At 44.9% G+C, this 19,913-nt stretch overlaps 1 protein-coding gene across 2 annotated transcripts in view; it reads left to right on the forward strand.

Moving 5' to 3' along the window:
* The first annotated feature begins 179 nt into the window (after nucleotides 1-179).
* LOC109919796 (FHF complex subunit HOOK interacting protein 2A-like) overlaps nucleotides 180-19,913 on the forward strand; it is a 25,326-nt gene continuing 5,592 nt past the window's right edge. The window contains exons 1-13 of one of the 2 annotated variants that reach the window (XM_020519819.2): nucleotides 181-409; nucleotides 1,213-1,291; nucleotides 5,273-5,442; nucleotides 5,552-5,656; nucleotides 6,442-6,564; nucleotides 7,297-7,530; nucleotides 8,434-8,630; nucleotides 8,947-9,064; nucleotides 10,267-10,343; nucleotides 15,295-15,487; nucleotides 16,940-17,103; nucleotides 18,090-18,230; nucleotides 19,440-19,530. In XM_020519819.2, coding sequence (XP_020375408.1) covers nucleotides 365-409; nucleotides 1,213-1,291; nucleotides 5,273-5,442; nucleotides 5,552-5,656; nucleotides 6,442-6,564; nucleotides 7,297-7,530; nucleotides 8,434-8,630; nucleotides 8,947-9,064; nucleotides 10,267-10,343; nucleotides 15,295-15,487; nucleotides 16,940-17,103; nucleotides 18,090-18,230; nucleotides 19,440-19,530 — 1,737 coding nt within the window. In that variant the 5' untranslated portion in view covers nucleotides 181-364. Of the gene's footprint in view, nucleotides 410-1,212; nucleotides 1,292-5,272; nucleotides 5,443-5,551; nucleotides 5,657-6,441; nucleotides 6,565-7,296; nucleotides 7,531-8,433; nucleotides 8,631-8,946; nucleotides 9,065-10,266; nucleotides 10,344-15,294; nucleotides 15,488-16,939; nucleotides 17,104-18,089; nucleotides 18,231-19,439; nucleotides 19,531-19,913 lie in introns of both variants that reach the window. The other variant, XM_048618463.1, reaches the window with a different exon arrangement.

Consider the following 19,913-nt stretch of genomic DNA (forward strand, 5'->3'; position numbering starts at 1 on the left):
CCCCCCCCCCCCCCCCCCCCCCAAATCCTAGAGCCTACTGCCCTACTCCTACCCCTGCAGACACAAACACAGAGTCCCTCCCATCCACATACTTCCAGCACCCCACTTACCCCCAGACCCAAACACCCAATTATCCCCCACACACACTCACCAACAAGCTCCACCCGACCCTCTCACACAAACACTGTCCCTCCCTCCTCTTGGCCCCGGGCCTTCTCCTCCTCCTGTGGCTCCGGGGTCAGGGGTGACTGCGGGAGAGAGCCGGAGCCTGGAGTCCGGCACAGGACAGACCGGGCCGGGGAAGGAAGGAGTGAGTGAGTGGCAGAGGTAACCGGGCCCGGAGCCCGGCCGGCCGGACGGAGAGATGTTCAGTAAACTGACGGCCCTGCTACAGCAGGCTGTGGACACGGTGAGAGAGCGAGCGGCAGGCCCCGGGCTCAGCCTGAGAGCCGAGGCCTCAATCCGGCCGCAGCTCCAAAGGGATGGGGCAGAGAAATCGGAGGGAGGAGTGCAGTTTCAGGGGTGAGGGTAGAGCTGTCGGGGGCTGAACTGAGAGCCGTAATAGTGAAGAGGCAGTATGCCTATCTCTCAGCCAGGAGATCCGGGTTCAAATCCCACCTTCCTCTAGAGGTGTGTAGTTGATGAGGAAAATATCTAAAGTGCTGTCTTGGGGGGTAAAGTGTTTTTGGGGTGGTGGAGTGAGTGTGGGGCTGTGTTGTCTTGGGGGCTCTGGGTTTTATTTCCCATGGCTGTGGGGTCAGTAAGTACCCGTTCAGTGGTTGACAGTGCCCTCAAGCCTACATTCCCTCCTCAGACAGACCCAGGGTAGGACTAAAACTCAGCCTCCAGTCTGGGATCTTCCTGACCAGTGCAGCCCCAATTTCTTCCCTGCCTTAAGTATTGAGCTACTGGAACGTGAGCTCTCTCCCTCTCTCTCTCTCCGACTGGACCATGACAGGTTTTCAATCAAGGCTCCTGGGTGAGAGAGAAGTGAAGTTGATCTTCCAGTGTCACTGCACTCCTGCTCCCACTGAACTTCCCCTTGGGAAATCCATCCTGGGTACATTCCTCGTGAAAGTTGTCCACTCGGGCACCACTGAATTATTTGCATTGTTTTCTCATGCAATGAACCGCTCAGTAACATAATTCATTATTTGTTGAAATAATTTTGCTGCGATAAGGGGACTGTTTTATTATATTCTTCTGTTAAAGGAGGAAGAGCCCATTCAGCTTCTCGACTCCTTCGTAAGCCACTGGAAAGGAATCACCAACTATTACATTGTAACGACAGGTATGTCCGGCTGCACATTGCAGTTTAAATGCCAGCTAGGTACTACAGCTAAATGTTAGTTTACAAAAGTGAAGTAGAATGTATGTTGTCTGGACCACTGTTACACAAAGCAGGAGACCACTTTAAATTCCAATACAGTGAAATATTGACAATATAAATTCACCCAGTCAACTCTTACGTTGCACGATGCCTGTGTGTTGATTACTCTGTATATGTGCGCCTTAGATTGACAGCTGCAGTTATGTCTGGGAAAGGTGTTAGTTGTATGCAGTTCCTGTCTACTGTCCCTTCACTCCCTCACTCGCAGGATGTGAATTATTAGTTTTACCTTATGGTGAAAGAGTTCAAGTTACTGTAGTAGCGTCCAACTTTTACATGCCTGGTCTACTCTGAAGTGTTACCGAACATCCACCCAAGAAGGTGCTATCAGGAATGCAATCATCACTTGACTCTCAGGGCTTTCTCTTGGCATCAACGGTCACCTCCTGATTCTCCATTTTCAGTGTCGGTGCAGACTTGATGGGCCAAAGGGCCTTTTCTATAATATGTGAATCTATCTATGAAACTTGCCAAGAAAACAGAGTTTAAGGATTGCCACTTTGCTATGATGGAGAGGCTTCAGTGTTCCATTGATCCTGAGAGTGATGCAGTCAGGAGTTCGCAACTCCTAGCTGGGCCACCCAAGATGGCAATGTCAGAGAGAGGAACCAGAGAAAGCATGATCTGAAACAAGTCCAAAACAGAGTTTCAGGCAGAAGATATGTGTGTGATGTTGAAGGCTGTGATGATGGATGAAGACTACAGCAGATGCAGGGAGCTCCCCAGTCATCAAGGTTTCCTGGATCCCTCTATTGTCAAGGACCATGTGTTTGCTGATGTGCAAATGCAGTCCCATGTTAAAAGATGTCCTGCACAAGGTGACTACCTTGAGAAGTTCAATTCTGCCCCCAACACAACAAGAACTCTGCAAAGATCGGCAAGTGGTAGATGAGGACACGAGTGTGAGATCAGCTAGTCCCTAGCTTCTCATTGGCACAAAGATGGTGGAATCTGACTCAGTCATTTTGCCCTTGGAATGGGAATAGGACAGCACTTTGGCAGCTCTCTTCAGAATCCACTCTGCTCGTCCCACATGGGGAAGGGGCTAGAAAAGGTGCCCTAACAATAGTCTCTTCTGTCACCAACCTGGCTAGAAAACTGTAACCAGTGGACTCATCTACCTACAGTCTGAAAACCAAAGTCAACTCAATCTCGGAAACTGGAATGTAAGAACCTTCACGGACCATGAGCAAAACAATTGTCCAGAATGAAAATCTGCCCTCGAATGTAGGCACTTTAACTTTGATATCACTGCCCTGCAGGAGACTCGAAGAGCAGGCATAGGTAAGGGAAGAAGATGGTGGTCACACTTTTTTCTGGAGAGGGAAGCCCGAACATCCACCCAGGAAGCATGAATGCTTCCATATCAGGAATGAAATCATCACTTGACTCTCAGGGCTCTCTCTAGGCATCAACAGTCGCCTCCTGACTCTCCATTTGCAGTGTCAGTGCAGACTTGATGGGCCAAAGGGCCTTTTCTATACTGTATGAATCTATCTATGAAACTTGCCAAGAAAACGAGTTTAAAAAAAACAACCTTAATTCTGATTTTGCCCTGATGGACTGATTGACTCCTCCCAAGTCCTCAATTACCATTCAACAACTGCCATTTGCGTGTACATCTGATCTCTTCCAGATTTGCCAGAACCAGTTCCCAAACACTGACCCCATTAAACAGCCGACTTTCTGTTTAAAGACAGTATTCTTTGTTGTGTCTGTTAAAATCTTTTTCATCAAGGCTCAGCCTGCAATCAGCCTCCATTCCTGGCCTCACAAACAAACTAAGCTTGTTAGGTCAACAAGGTGCAGAGCTGGATGAACACAGCAGGCCAAGCAGCATCATAGGAGCAGAAAGGCTGACGTTTCGGGCCTAGACCCTTCATCAGAAAACCCTTTCCGCTCCTATGATGCGGCTTGGCTTGCTGTGTTCATCCAGCTCTGCACCTTGTTGTCTCGGATTTTCCAGCATCTGCAGTTCCTACTATCTCTAAGCTTGTTAGGTCCATTATTTTCCTTTTACCCCAAGCTGTCCCAAAGTCATTGCCAGCTCACAATTTAAAATTGATAAAAGAATATCATAAAAATCATGGAAAATCAGCAAGGATTCTAACAACACCAACCACTTGACATCGTCTCGTCGATCTGACCAAGGCTTTTGACTCAATAAATCAGGAATTGCTAGGAAATACCCTATCAAAGGCCACCTGTCCAGTGAAATTCATCAATATTCTCTTGTCTTCTCCATGACAAAATGTCGGCGATGGTACTCACTGACAGTAATATGATGGAATCCTTTGAGGTCAAGCAGGGATATCTCATCACCCCCTCCCTTTTTTTCACCTTCATCTTGTCAAATACAAGCTTCGCAATGGTGTGGATATTCACTCCAGGACACAGTGAAGCCTTTTCAACCTCAAACAACAGAAATCCAAGAAGAAATTGCCACCGACCTCGCTTGTGGAACTTCATTATGTGGGTGACAATGTCATCTCTGCTGTCTCAGAAGAGAATCTTCAAGTCTTGTTTAATGCCTTCATGGAAGCAGACCACTACCTCAGGAAGATCAAATCCTTTACCAACCCATCCAAGATCACGGTTAGGTCCATTCCTCTATTAAGATCAATGAAGAAATCTTCCCAAACATGGAACAGTTACCGGGGATCTACCTCTTATTTAAGTCCGACATCGATGTGGAGATTCAACATTGGATGCAACGTGAGTGCTGACTTTGGACACCTAAGGATGAGAGTCTTTGACTTCCATGACATCCATGCTGATATTAAGATCCTTGTGTTTAAGTCAGTCATCCTTCCGACTCTTCTATATGGCTCCAAAACTTGGACTACATATAGACGTTACATCAATGCTGTATGAAACAGATTCTCCACGTTGGCTGGGAAGACAGGCATCCTAGCACCAGCATCCTTGAAATAAACAGCACCAACAGCAAGGTCATGGTCATCCGAAATCAACTCCACTGGGCTGGCCATGTGTACAGTTTGCCTGAGTTCCAAGTACCAAAGCAAATTTCTGCCTGGCTCAAGGAAGGTACTTGAATGAGAGGATGACAAAGGAAACATTTGAAAGACCACCCCCAAGAAATGCAACATAGGTGTCAACATATGAGAGACTCTGGTCCAGAAGGAATAAATGGAAATTACTGGAAAAGCTCAGCAGGTCTGGCAGCATCTGTGGAGAGATATCAGAGTTAATGCTAGTTCAGAAGATTCTGACTCAGAGGAAACTCCTGTATGAAGGGACACAGTTCTTTGCGAACACCCACCAGCAAGAGGAAGTACAGAAAAGGAACTGGTGAAAGGACTGTCAACAGTCTGAAGTCCAAGGACCAATTCCATGTCCCAGAAACATCCACCAAATGTGTGGTCAGTGATGTGGCTCTAGGATTGGGCTCAACAGCCACACAAGGGCCCACAGAACCCATGACCAGTGACACAGAATTTCCGAGATGGACAATCATTATCATCAGCGAGTGATTGCCAAAGGTGGCTCTTGTAGTTATGGATAGTGATGGGAGAGGCTCCAGTTTTCCTTCCAACACATGGCTGACGAGGAATCTCTCCTACCCTTACAGCCTGCTGTTTATATGTGTTGGAAGGCTTGGCAGATTTGGCCACGTTATGGCCCAATCTTCCTTGACAAACAAGTCCTGGTGGGACTTACCAAATCTCATTTTACCTCATTCTGACTGCCAAAGTGGCCCAGAGATCACAACCAAACAAACTAATTGGGTTTTAACACCGAGTAACGGGACCGGAGGGATGGGTTTGATTGGGAAAATTAAGGGACTGGTCTCCGCTATCCTGGACTCTTCCACAGGATCTTGGCCTGATGGAAATGTAGTTTGGCCATTGTGCTTTACAGATGAAACACTGCCTGTAAAACAGACGGACATCCCCTGGCGCCTGAGGCAGATGGTGGACATTCTCGTTTATGAGGAGAAGCAGATGGAAAGAGGCGAGACGGGGCCGTGTATGGAGTATCTTTTACAGCACAAGATATTGGAGACTCTCTGCACACTGGCCAAGGCTGGGGTAAGGAAAGCAGGTTTTTGGGGATGGGGAGGGCTTACATGAACCATTGAGAAAGCCCAAGCTGTGCTCTAATGATGAATGACTTGTCTGACTGTGTGTGTTTCTGCAGTATCCCCCTGGCATGAAACAACAAGTTCTGCTCCTCCTCACCAAATTGTTGGGGCAGATTCAGCAGCCATTGCTCCCTCACATCAATGTGCACCGTCCTGTGCAGGTAGGTACATTGCTTGCCGGGTCTGCTGCCACCCTTCTCTTTTGTGTTTCCTCCCTTTTCCCTGCCTGCTCACCCTGCAAACGTTGTGCAGTTGCCTGTCCTCTTGCTGTGCAAGGCTTCAAGCCTGCTCTTACTTCAAGCCCCATCTTTCATATTTAATTAGAACCCCTGTGATCAGCCAATTCAATGCAGAGAGTTAGCCTGCCCAGCCCTGTATGGCTTAGAATACCACATGGTGTTTCCAGCCAGCAGGGAAGCTTGTGTCTACTCATAGAATCCCTGCAGTGTGGAAGTAGACTATCGAGTCCACACCGACCCTTCGAAGAGCAACTCTCCTAGATCCACCCCTTTACCCTGTCCCTATAGCCCTGCATTTCTCATGGCTAATCCACCAAACCTGCACATCTTTGGACTGTGAGAGCAAACTGGAGCACCCAGAGGAAACCTGTGCAGACACGGGGAGAATGTGCAAACTCTACATAAACAGTCGCCCTGGGTCCCTGATGCTGTGAGGCACCACGTTGCCCCAAAGGACAATCCTGCAAGTGTTGGAATACAAAGAGGGAATGCAGGAAGTGCTCTGCACCAATCCCCCAACAGCAAGAACAAACAAACTTGGGGTAGTTTGTGAAGCATGTTCACAATGCTCACTATTCATGTTGTGAAGCTTGGATTGGTTCTGTCTATAAAGATGACTGAGTGCAGTTTTAAATAGTGGATACTTCTTGACACTTGTGCAGCACCCAAGGCTGACAGTGCCTGTGTTGTTTCTGTTGTGCTGTTAGAAGTTAATTCATTTGTGTGGCGAGGGCCTTGGATCCAAAATGGAAAAGGAGGAAGTGCAGTTTCTTACCACGGTGTGTGCAAAACTCAGCCAAGATCCCTACCTGATCAACTTCTTCATTGAGGTAGGTACAGGTTCTAGACACCAAATCACAGTGGCCTGTCACTGAATGTCTGAACTGAATGTAACTTTAAGGCAGTTGGAGCCACAGATTTGATGGGTTAGCAGCATTGGATGCCTTTGGTTGGTGGCTTTAGCAGTGAGTCTGATGTAGTGCAAAAGTACACTTTACCTTTAGTCCATAACTGTGCTGCCTTTCATAAGAGTGCAGTAATACTGAGGGACATCAGTTCATTCAAAATTCTCCCTCAATCATCTGTCCTCTTGTTACTCATGCAGTGGGCAGATTGATACCTTCCACAACATATCGCAATTCAGCTGTTGAATTATTTTGGATTTTGATCCTACAAAGAGTGCAGGACATTTGGGTTCACAGCCAGTGCAAATATACGTTCCCACTCCATCTTTTGTATATGATGTTAAACTGTGTGTAACCTCAAGAGGTTGCAAAAACTCTTCTAATACTGTTCTGAGGAAGAGCAGGGGAGTTCTCCTCAGAGTCCAGGCCCTCAGTCAACATTACAACATCACAGAGATTACCAGATGATTTTTGTACTGCTGCTTCTGTGAGTTTGCTGTGCACATTTGAGCTGCTGTCTTTTCTGCATTGTAACAGTGATTTCAAAAGGCCTTTCCTGGATTTAAGCAGTTTGGGACATCTTGTGGTCGTGAAGTGAAATATTGAATTGCAAGTCTTCCTTCCTTTTTTTTTCTTAAATGATCTCTACATTTTCAGAAAAAGAATTCTGCTGATTCCAGAAAATTGTTACCCTGCTCCTTTGAGAAGGGCGAAGGTCAGCCAAAGGATGCTGTCAGGACAGGAACGCCACTGTCCAGCTTGGCCACAGGGATTAGCCCATCACACGCTGACCAGTCTCCTGTGACAAGCATACCTTTCACTCCTGATGGGAAAGATGGTCAGCCTGACAAGAGCCTGATTAATGCCCTACTGACCCTGACTGCAAGTGAGGTACTCTACAACATTGTTGCATACAGCAGACAGGGATATTGTGGAAGCAAGAGATTGAACGTGGGGACTGGGGGTTTGGGGATCACAAGATCGGGAGAGTTAGACAGAGAGACAATTCATTTTGGTTGTTTTCTGCAAGAATTTCTGCAAATGCCATTTTCAAAATAATAACCTCATTCACACTCCTATCAGTGTACTGAGAACTGATTTTAAAAGTTGCATGAAAACTACCTTTTGTTTCTGCTGATTAACTGGGACAAAATCGTTGGAGAATTCTGATCCCCAAGTTACCAACAATGTCCATAGTTTGGACTCTCCAAGCGGAAACATTTTCTTTCAAGATCTTTAACAGGTCTTTTCAAAAATTCCATATTTATTTTTAATGTAGTCTTTTCTCTAGTGGGAACAGCCGCAGTCTCTTCAGTAAATCCTGATAGCTGTAATCTCTCTGCACCGGTATCATTCTAGTCAATCCTTTTAGGACTTTCTCCAGTGCCCCTCTACCCTTTTTAGAAGGATGGAGACAAGGGTTGTGCACAGTAAGTGTGATCTAACCAAGGTCCAGTACCAATCAGGAGGTTCTTTTGTGGGCACAAGTAATAGCCTGAGGTACACACACCACTGTGGATACAGCTTTGCTAATAAGGCAACTTTGAAGCAAATTTTGGCTGCTACATTCTGTGGTTATTTTTATATTTCTGATAAACATTCCATTTTTGTGCTGGAAACTATCTTGGTAAATGTGTTTTTGATCTGCCGGCACTGGTGAAAAGGATGTAATGATAGCGTGACATTGTTATGGAAAGTTTGCTAGGGAGATGGCTTTATAATGGTGCAAGATTACAGATGCAACATTTTAAATATATCATAGAATTTAATTCCATTTACTTTCTCTGTGTTTAGAAAAATCAATTTGCATTGAAGGCCTGTGAAGGCTTGCTCCTGTTGGCCACATTACCAGAGGAGGGGACAGCACGGTACATGGTGGAAAGCACAATGCTGCGTCAGACACTGGCAGACAAGCTGTCAGACCTTTACAGGCAGATACCGGACACTGTTGACCCTGGACAAGTTGAATTGCTGGGAAGAGTTAACTGGCGGTATGCAAAACTATTCCAGTTCACAAAATGGGGAAATCAAGCAGAAACAGTCATACTTGCTTAGCTTCTGATTGAAATTGCTCAAAGAATTACACTGAATTACTCCTGAAGTTCAGTTATTCATTGATGGGGGTAGGACAAAATATGGGATTTGGGACTAGACTGGACTGCTCTTTCAAAGAGGTAGCACAGGCATTGCAACCTGAATGGGCTGCTCCTGTGACAGATGTTTCTTTGGTTCTATCATAAGCCTACTCTTGACAAGGGTTCTTTCAGATGTCCTGATGCTAGGCTGTGGTTTGCTCTGCACGTGCAGGTCACATTATGCTGCCAGTAATGTAGAAGATGCAGAGTCATTTCCAGGCAAAGGAGCTGTGACGTTTTTCTTCTCGTGGCTGGACTACTGTAATCAACTGGTGAAGGAAGCCCATGAGGTAGGCTGCTCTTAGCAGATGTATGACTGGAAGGAGGCATATTCAGCTTTTATGTTCACAAGAAGAAGTGAATATTGTGCTTAGGGACACTGATCCATAACCCACACACGCTAGTTCACTAAGCCTAACACCGCAGATCACAGCAATGACTGATGGATCTCTCCCAGCACTGCGGGCAGTTGAGCAGGAGCCAGACACTCACTAACAAGGAGGGAGAATATGTTAACAGATGGTATCCCAGCTCCAAGCAAATATTAATATTTTAAATAGTTATGTTAGTCAGAAGGCCACTGTCTCCAGTCGGGTTTTGTGAACTAGTTATCTCGAATGGGATTACAGCAAGGTAAAGGAGTTGAGGTTGTATTTGGATTGGGGTTTAATGCTGTAGGAAAAGAGCTGACAGTGCATCAGCAACCTGCTTTCAACAATTACGGAGAGTCAGATGATGCATTCATGACAACACAGTTTAATGGAGAGAACGGTCTGCCAATAATGTCAGAAAGAATCTGCCTTCTCGTTTGAAATAATTCTGATTTCCAAAAATGTGTTGAGGTACATCACCTCTACAGTCATTTTGAAAATTGGTGAAAATGAATAATTTACCCACTGTAAGATCTGGAGTTAGTTCCAGGAATGATAAACTTCAGTTAGAAGTTAGACTAGAGAAGTTAGGGCAGTTTTCCTTGGAGAAAAGAAAGCTGAGAGGACATTTGACATGGCTATTCAAAATGATTAGGGATCTGGTCATAGGAAAGAGGGGAAAACTATCTGTGAAGGGCTCAAGAATGACAGGGCAGAGGTTGAAAATGATTCGTAAAAGAAGCAAAAACAACATGAAGAAAAATATTTTCACACAGCAAGTGGTAAAGGACTAGAACACACTGCCTTTGAGGCATATTCAATCAAAGCATTCAATATATGAGACTGTTACCTGAAAAGGAAGAAGGTGCATGATTATAGGGAGAATGACACAAAGTGAACTGGTCTCACCTTTCAGGATAAGATTAGGCCTCCTGTCAACGATTCAGTGTTGCAGAAATTCTGACTGTGAGCTTGGTGATTCACAAACAACCCTGTCATCCATCAATTTATGAGCAAGCCTCCCTGGCTGACAGGCCCTGTACTGTGATGTAGTCAGTGCTAGCCTCTGCCTGTGTCCAGGGTCAATGAGTCACACTTCCATTTCCTCTTCCATGCCCCAGGTAACTGCTGCTGCTGTGGCCCAGGAAATCAGGAAACGTTTCTTTGTCACAGTCTTGGAGCCACAACTATTGCAGGTGTAAGTAGTTGTTACTCTCTTCTTGAAAAATGTGAGCCATGAAACTAAGCATTTCCATCTGCTGTGAGAACCTGTAGTTGGTCATAGATTCATACAGCACAGAAACGGCCCTTCAGCCGATCGAATCTGCACCGACATAACTCCCATTAAAAGTGTGCTGTTTCCAATTTCCTGCACTTATCCCATATCCTTGAATGTTATGATATTTGAAGTACTCATCCAGATATTTTTTAAAGGTTGTAATGTTTCCAGCCTCCACTACCTTTCCAGGCAGTGCATTCCATATTCCCACCATCCGCTGAGTGAAAAAGGTTTTCCTCAAATTCCCACTGAATCTCCTGCCCCTTACCGTAAAACACTGCCCTGTCGTGATTGACCCCTCAACCAAGGGGAACAGCTGCTCTCTATTCGCCCTGTCCATATCCCTCATAATTCTACACACCTCAATCATGTCCTCTTCAGTCTTCTCTGCCCTAAAGGAAATAATCCAAGCCTTTCTACTCTGTCCTTATAGCTCAATTTCTCCATCCCAGGCAACATCCTGGTGGATTTCCTCAGTACCCTCTCTACTGCTAATATATCCTTCCTGTAGCAAGGTGACCAGAACTGCACACAGTACTCCAATTGTGGCCTGACCAACACTCTGTACAACTCCAACAATACCTCCTTGCTCTTATTCTCTATACCATGATTGATGAAAGCAAGTGTCACATAGGCCTTCTTAACTATCCTATTCAAGTGCTCTGCTGACTTCAGGGATCTGTGAATAATTACCCCAAGATCCCTCTGTTCCTCTCAGCTATCCAGTGTCCTGTTGTTCATTAAATACTCCCTCACCTTGTTTTTCTTCCAAAGTGCATCATCTCACACTTCTTAGGGTTAAATACCATTTGCCATTGGTGTGTCCATCTAACCAACCCATCTATATCTTCCTGTAACCTACAGCCATCCTTTTTGCTATTAACCACTCTGCCAATCTTGGTGTCATTTGCAAATTTGCTTAACATTGCCCCCACATTTTCATCTATATCATTATGTATATAACAAACAATAAGGGTCCAAGTACTGATCGTTGTAGTACACTGCTGGACATCAACCTCCAGTCATTCAAACAGTCTTCTACCACTACCCTTTGTGCCCTATTAATAAGCCAGTTTCTGATCCATCACGCCAAGTTTCCCTCAATTCCATGTGCTTCAACGCTCTCAATCAGTCTCTTATGTGGGACCTTGTCAAAAGCCATGCTAAAATCCAGATAAACTACATCAACTGAACTTCCCTCAGCCACACACTTGATCATGTTTTCAAAAAATTCTAACAAATTTGTTAGTGTGACCTCCCTCTGACAAAGCTATTGCTGACTATCCTTAATTAACCCACGCACTTCCAAGTGGGTATTAATTCCTTCCTCCAGAATTTTCTCCAATAGTTTCCCTACCACTGACGGGAGACTCACCAGTCTGTAATTTCCTGGTTCACCTCTACCACCCCTTTTTAAAAAATAGAGCCACGTTAGCTGTCCTCCAGGCCTCTGGGACTTCCCCTGTGGCCAGAGAGGGATTAAAAAAAATTGTGTCAGAGCCCCTGCAATTTCTTGCCTTGCCTCCCAGCAGCCTGGGATACAATTCATCCAGACCAGGGGATCTGTCTGTTTTTAAGCCCGACAGAGCCTCCAATACCTTCCCATTTCCTATATCAAACTGTGCAGGTTCCTCACAGTCCCTTTTCCTGAATTCTATACCTACGTTCTCCTTTTCCAGAGTTAAGACTGAAGAGAAGTATTCATTCAACACCCTTCCAGCATCCTGCGCTTCACACACAGGATGCCCCCTTGGTCCCTACTGTTTCCCTGGTTAGCCTTTTCCCCTCAATGTCATTATGAAATATCTTAGGATTCTCACTAATCCTGTTTGCAAGTCCTTTGTCGTGCCATTTTTGCTCTTCTAATTGCTTTCTTAAATTCCCTCCTGCACTTCCTATATTTCTCTAGGGCTGCAGCTGAATTGCTCCCTTTGGACTTGCTAAAAGCCCTACTCTTCTTCTTTATCCAGTCCTGAATTGTCCGAGACATCCAGAATTTTCTGAACTTATTATTCCTATACTAGGGTACGTGTTGGACCCGTACTCTCCCTAGCTCCTTTTTGAATGCTTCCATTGCTCTGCTTTAGACCTCCCCGCAAGCAGCTGTTCCCAGTCACCTGTGACCAGATCCTGCTTTATTTTAATAAAATCTACCTTCCCCAATCCAAAGTTATTTTTTGCAGGCCATCTTCTTCCTTGTCCAGAACAAATCTGAACTGTACTGCATTGTGGTCGCTATTGCCTAAATGTTCCCCCACTATCACCTCGAATACTCTGCACTATCCCTTGTTGGGCCTTCTACATATTGAAACAAAAAGCTGTCCTGGAGACCTTTCAAGAAATCCAACCCCTCCAAACCCCTATTATTATGACTATCCCGATTTGTATTGGGAAAGTTGAAATCCCTTAGTATATTACCTGATTATTACTCTCTCACACCTCTGTGAACTGCCTACATATTTGCTCCTGTATTTCCTGCTGACTCTTTGGAGATCTATGCTGCCCCATTAACATTACTTAGTTCTACCCACATAGCCTTGTTTGTGGACTCTTCCAAGATATCATCTCTCCTTATTGCAATAATTGACTCCTTAATTAATAGTGCTGCACCGCCACCCTTTTTACACCCTCCTCTGTGTCGCATAAAGATCATTTACCCTGGAATGTTGAGTTACCAGTCCATCCCTTCCCTCAACCATGTTTCTGTGATGGCAACAATATCATACTTCCATGTGTCATTCCACGCCATTAACTCATCAATGTTACCTATTACACTCCTAGCATGAAAATGAAGACCATCTATCCTTGCCTTACTCTCTTGACACTCCAGGTAGATGAACTTGCTGTGACTTGCTTCCTTTGCTGTAGCACGATATGTTTCTGTTTCATTGTCTCCACTCTCCCTGCCAGACGTGTTTAAACTCCTCCAAGTCATCCTAGCAAACCTCTCTATTTGGATTTTGGTCCCAATGTAGTTCAGATGCAGACCATCTGGTTTGTACATGTCCCAACTTTCCCAAAAATGATCCCAGTGATCCAGGAATCTAAAACCCTCCCTTTTGCATAATTCCTGAGCCACACATTCATCTCTCCTATTTTCCTATTTCTAAACTTGTGGCACTGGGAGTAATCCAGAGATTACAACCATTGAGGTCCTGCTTTTTAATCTATTGCCTAGCTGCCTGAATTCTTGATGCAAGACCTCATTCCTCACTTTGCCGATATCATCGGTGCTACCATGTACCATGATCACTAACTCATCACCCTCCTCTTTCAGGATGCCCTGCAGCTGTTCACTGACATTCCTGACTCTGGCACCAGGGAGGCAACACACCATCCTGGAGTCACGTCTTTGACCGCAGAAATGCCTGTCTGCTCCCCGGCTAAAGAATCCCCTATCACTGTTGCTCTTCCTTTCTTCTTCCTCCCCTCCCTGTACAGTGAAGCGGCTTGTGGTGCCAGAAGCTTGGCTCTGACTGTACTCGTCCAAGGTACCAGTACCTTTACCGGCTTCCAGACTGGAACACTGGTTCATGAGTGGGACTCCAGGGGACTCCTGCAGTACCTGCCTGTTCTTTCTGGACTGTCTAGTGGTCACCCATTCCCCTCTTTCCTCTAGATCCTTGATCTGCATTGTGACCACCTCTATGAACATGCTATCCGTTTAATTCTCAGCATCGGGGATTCGCCACAGTGTCTCCAACCATTGCTCAAGCTCTGAGACCCTGAGCTCCAGCTTTTGCAGCTGGGAGCACTTCCTGCACATGTCGTCATCAAGGACACTGGCAACATCAGGACTCCCCACATAGGACAAGTTGCACATTCCGCTCAGCTGGCCTCTCCTGACATCACTTAAACTTACAATTAATGCCTTAGACTAGAATTATTAGACTTATTTTGTTGGATTTCCTACTCTGTCACTAAGGTTATGAAAAAGTTAACTGTAACTAAGTTCCCACTCCTCTAAAATTGTAGGGTAAAAAAGGCATAACCAGCAAAAGGTGCTCCCTTTATCAGATGTGACTTTGGAACTCCCTTTTGTTCCCCACAAAATTCCCATGAGCAAACCCATCTGAGTTGTTTCACTCTCTCCATCCACATAATGTGACCATTTGAAAAAACTGATCTACCAATTCCAATCACACCTTATGTCAACAAAGTCACTGACAGTGGATCCTGTTGCCCTTGATAAAATGGTGATAAATGGCTTTCTCGAGCTGCTGCAGTCCATGCGGTGTGGGTACACCAACACTGCTTTTTGGGAGAGAGTTCCAGGATTTTTACCCAGCACCAATGAAGAAATAGCTGATATATTTCCAAGTTAGCATGGTGGGTGGCTTCAAGAAGATGCTGTCAGAGGAGCCTTGGTGAATTCCTGCAGTACATCGTGTGGATGATACATACTGCTAACTCTGTGCATCAGTGGTGGCGGATGTGAATGTTGAATATGGTGGATTGGATGCCATTCAAATGAATTGTTTTGTCCTGGATTGTGTTGACCCTGTTGAGTGTGGTTTGAACTGCACTCATGCAGGCAAATGGAGAGTATTCCATCACACTCCTGATTTATGCATTGTCAGTGGTGGACAGGGTTTAGGGAATCAGGAGGTGAGTTCCTCACCACAAAATTCCTAGCCTCTGTCCTGCTCTTGTGGCTACATTGTTTACGTGGCTGGTCTAGTTCATTTCTGAACCATGGAAACCCATGGGATTATTCAGTTCTAAGGCTTGGTATGCCGAATGTTATGCTGAAAATTTGCTGAAGAGCTGAACTTGTCCCTCTTCAGTAGAAAGTGCTGCATGGATAGGTCTTTATTGCAGCCCTGGTGTAATTATTCGACTATTGCATGGCCTTCTCTGTCCTCCACAGGTCTGAGATGGGGATTCTCTTGTCCACTGCACTGCTTATGGGGATCGTGACTCATACCACATCGCCCCGGTTGCTGGATGAACTTGTTTTCTTTTTGCTGGGAGATCAGAGAGAGGCAGAGATGCCCACACAACCAGCCTGCCACAAGCTGCGTTCCCTGCTGATCGAACGCTGCAACCATCTATCCGATGAGGTGAGATTGCAGCTCACTTGGGTGGGGGTGGTCATTTAGCCAATGGATAGATGTCACAGGTCAGTGCACTGAGGTCGGCATGGAGTGGTTTAGACCATTAAAAACAAAGGAACAGGAGTATGTCATAAAATCAGTTCATGGCTGATCCAACATTCCTATGGCCACTTTCCTGCCTTTTCCCCAAAACCCTTGATTCTCTACTGATTAAGAATCTATCTAGCTTTAAATCTATCTCGCCGTAAAGATATACAACAACTCTGTCCCACAGCTCTCTCTGACAAGAAGCTCCATAAATTTACAACCCTCAGAGAAAAGAAATTCCTCCTCGTCTCAGTTTTAAATTGGCAATCCCTTATTTTGGTTGATTTGTCATTTCTCACATCCACTTTACTCCGTTTTTGCTGTAACCCTTGATTCCCCTTCTGATCAAGAAACTATCGCAGCCTTAAAAATACTCAAGGACTCTGTCCCCACAGCACTCTGTTGCAAGGAGTTCCAAAGACACTCAAGCCTCTGAGGGAAGAAATTCTTCCTCATCTCAATCTTTATTCTGAGACCCTCTGGTCCTAGACTCTCCCATGAGAGGAACCAATCCTCTTAGCATTTACCCTGTCAAGCTCCTTAAGAATCCTATATGTATCTCATTCTTCTGAACCCCAGTGAGTAGAGTCTCAACCTATTTAACCTTTGCTCATAAAACAATCCCTCCAAACTGGGCATCATCCTTGTGGATTTTCCATGAACTGTCTCCAATGAAGTATTTTTCCTCAAATAAGGGGACCAAAACTGCTCTCAATATTCCAGATTTGGTCTCAAGCACCTTTTACAGTTACCGAAATAAATTCATCAAAGATCCTCAGACAGCACCTTCCAAACCCATGACTACTTGCATCTCGAAGGACAAGGGCAGCAGGTATATAGGAACACCATCGCCTTCAAGTTCCCTTCCAAGCTACTCACCATCCCAACTTGGAAATATATTACTGTTCCTTCACTGTCGCTTGGTCAAAATCCTGGAATTCCCTCTCTAATGGCATTGTGGGTCAACCCATAGCAGGTGGACTGCGGCGGTTCAAGAAGGCAGCTCACTATCACCTTCTCAAGGGCAACTAGGGACGGGCAATAAATGCTGGTCAGCCAGTGACGCCGACATCCCACAATGTATACATTAAAAAAAAATCCCTACTCTTATACTCCAGTCCCCTTGAAATTAAGGCCAACATTCCCTTAGCCTTCCTGACTTAGCCTCACACACTCATCCAGTTTTGATTAAAGATTAGTCAGCTGTTCAACTGAAAACTTCTGTCAATGAGATACATGCTGAATACAGTGTCTGAGCTGGACTGTCTTGCATCTGGCCCTATCTCAGTTTGATAGTTTGAAATATATTGTAATATTCATTGTGAATTTGCGGCTATGTGAGTGAGCTGCCTGCTTTCTGCTTTCCCATAGATCAGTATAGCCACACTGAGATTCTTCGAACAGCTCTTACAGAAACCTCAGGAACATATAATTTATAACCTCGTGCTACGGAACCTGATAGGCCGCTGCTACATTGGAACCAATACTGGACACGAGGAAAGAGCTGCAGAGAATGAACAGCTGGATGAGACAGAGTAAGGGGATTCAAGTTGACTTGACATTCCACTGTGGCTTCAGTGATGGTGTGACGTTTGGGTGGATTTTAACCAGTTTGCTTCCTTGGCAAAACTTCTGGGTCTAAGCTAGGTGACTCACTTCAGTTTGTCCTCTTGTTTTTTGTTCATTGCTTTTCCCTTTTTGAACTGCAGATGCTGGAGCTTTGGGAAAGGCTGTTGTTAGTGCTGAAATCAACTCTAATACTTGGCGTGTGAGATAAATGAACAGGAATGTGAATATAAACTTCACATACGGTCCACGAGGTTTTGTCATATAAACCTAAGTGGCCCCATAAAGATTAGAAGCTTGGACAGAAGATACTTGGTATACTGAACAATAGAGCAATTCTTCTTGTCAATCAGCTCCCATTGTGTAATTAGTGATATACTAATACATAGTTAGGCAATTTTAAAATGTGATTTCCTCAACCTGGGCCAGGATTAGGATTGTATTGGACAACAGCCATAAATGGTGGCGGTGAGGGGCCACTCCCCGAATCAGTTCATTCAGGTGTCAGATTGCAGATTTTAGTTACAGTGCCTGTCCTGTGTTGTTACATTTTGCATTTTAGCAGAGAACAGTGCCATAAATCATCACATTTCAGGGTAGATGCTGATTTCTTTACAGGGCTGAGCAATTTTTATTTATTTAATTGTGGAATATCGGTATTGCCCATTGCTAATTGTCCTTGAGGAGGTGGTGGTGAGAAATCATGTGACTACTGGGTCATCTCAGAGGTTAACTGAGGATCATCCACATTGGTACGCATCTAGACTCATGTACAGGCCAGCTTTCCTTCCCCAGCTAGTGAGGCCACATTTGAAGATTATCCATGCATTATTAGTTCTGTAAAATCATCACCATCCTGTCCTACCCTCTCATGGTGGAATGGAATAACGTCATAGAAGATGATCCATTGAGCCAGACAGAGAGAGGTAAAACTCCATTCCTTTTATTTTTCCAGAGAATTTGAAGAAGATCCTTTCTTCACTGACATATACACAGGCAGCAGATTCCCTGCATCTGACTGGCTTGTTGCACCAGCAGCAATGCAAAAGACAACAAAGGCTGATGGGAAACCAGAGGTTAACAGAATAGTCAACAGGTGAGTGCCAGATCTCATCTTCCAGCTCGCGAAATATGCGGGCTGGATCTCGGCTTCTGGCTCTAAACATGTGAGTGTCAAGTCATACAGCATGGAAACAGAACCTTCGGTCCAACCCATTCGTGTTAACCAGATAATCTAAACTGAGCTTAGTCCCATTTGCCAGCGTTTGGCCCTAAATCCTTCCTGTTCATGTACCCTTCCTACATCTCTTTGTTCGGCAACACTCCCCAGGACCCTACCATTAACTTTATAAGTTCTGCCCTGATGCAGCACCTCACATTTATCTTACTAAACTCTATCTGCCACTCCTCAGCCCATTGGCCCATCCGTCCCTCAAGTAGATGCTCATGCATAACTCATTCCAGGGTATTTATTGTTCTCTATAGAAACCACTGCTGATGCCCTCGATTAGATGCCAATCTGTAACTCACTCCAGGGTATCTGTTATTCTATATAAAAACACCCCAAATTCCTCAATTAGATTCCAGACTGTAATCCACTCCCCAGCCTTGGTTATTCTATGCATATTGTTTATAATTGTTTCTCTGTGCTGTTGTGTGTTCAATCTTAATTGTATACCTGTGGTCACTTGCGTCGGAAAAAGTACAGAATATCATCCTGGAAACTATGGGTCAATACTAGAGCAGTGTGACCATGGGGAATAGTCAGATAGGACTCGTCCCAGAACACCAAAAGGAAAGACTAGCATCTTTCATGAACACCAGACACTTTAAAGTACTTTGCAGCCACGAATGAAGTAGTTTTGAAATGCAATGTATTGTTTAAAATGTGGCAGTCAATTGATGTCAAACAAACTCCTACAATTAGCAATGTGAGAATGAGCAGATAAGCTGCCTGTGTGAGGTTGACTAAAGGCTAAATATCAGTTTGGATGCCAAGAAAAACTCCCCTGGTTCTCTTCAAAGTAATGAGAATCTTCTATGTCAATGTGAGAGGGTTGGTAGGCCCTTGTTTTTAATGTTTCATCTACAGACAGCACCTCCAACCGTGTAGCACCCCCTCAGTGTTGCACACAGAGTGTCAGCCTGAAGTGAAACTCGAACCCACAACCTTTTGGCTTCAAGGCAACATTTCTGCTCACTTAGCAACAGCTAACTGTGAATGGGAAAGGCTGAGAAGCAAAGATCCAAGTCTTCAGAACTGGTTGCATTGCAAGGATTTAACTTGTGTGTGTTTGTGTTCCAGCTTTTTGTGTCTCGTTCCTGATACAGTGAAAACTTCTCACCTTGTGGCAGGCTGTGGATACGACACGTACCTCGTGGATGCACATCGAATGGTAAGCCGCCTGTTTGCCTTGCTGGTGTATAAAAATGGTGTCTGTTCTGTACAACTGAAGTTTCCCTGAAGCCTTATACAAAGAATTAAGAATTAAAATTTGTTCCCAATGTCTAAAACAAAATGCTGGGATTACATGCTCCATCTTTGGGTTTGGGTTTGGGTTAGGGTTAGGGTTAGGTGTGTTAGAAATGGTAGTTCTGAGATATAGGTCACATTCTAACAGCAGGGAGGAAACTTGATCTTCTCTGTAACAAGAGATAACAAGGTGTAGAGCTGGACGAGCACAGCAGGCCAAGCAGCATCAGAGGAGCAGGAAGGCTGACGTTTCGGGCCTAGACCCTTCTTCATTTCTGAAGAAGGGTCTAGGCCTGAAACGTCAGC

This window comes from Rhincodon typus, chromosome 40 (assembly GCF_021869965.1).
Source record: "Rhincodon typus isolate 14 chromosome 40, sRhiTyp1.1, whole genome shotgun sequence".
NCBI lineage: Eukaryota > Metazoa > Chordata > Chondrichthyes > Orectolobiformes > Rhincodontidae > Rhincodon > Rhincodon typus.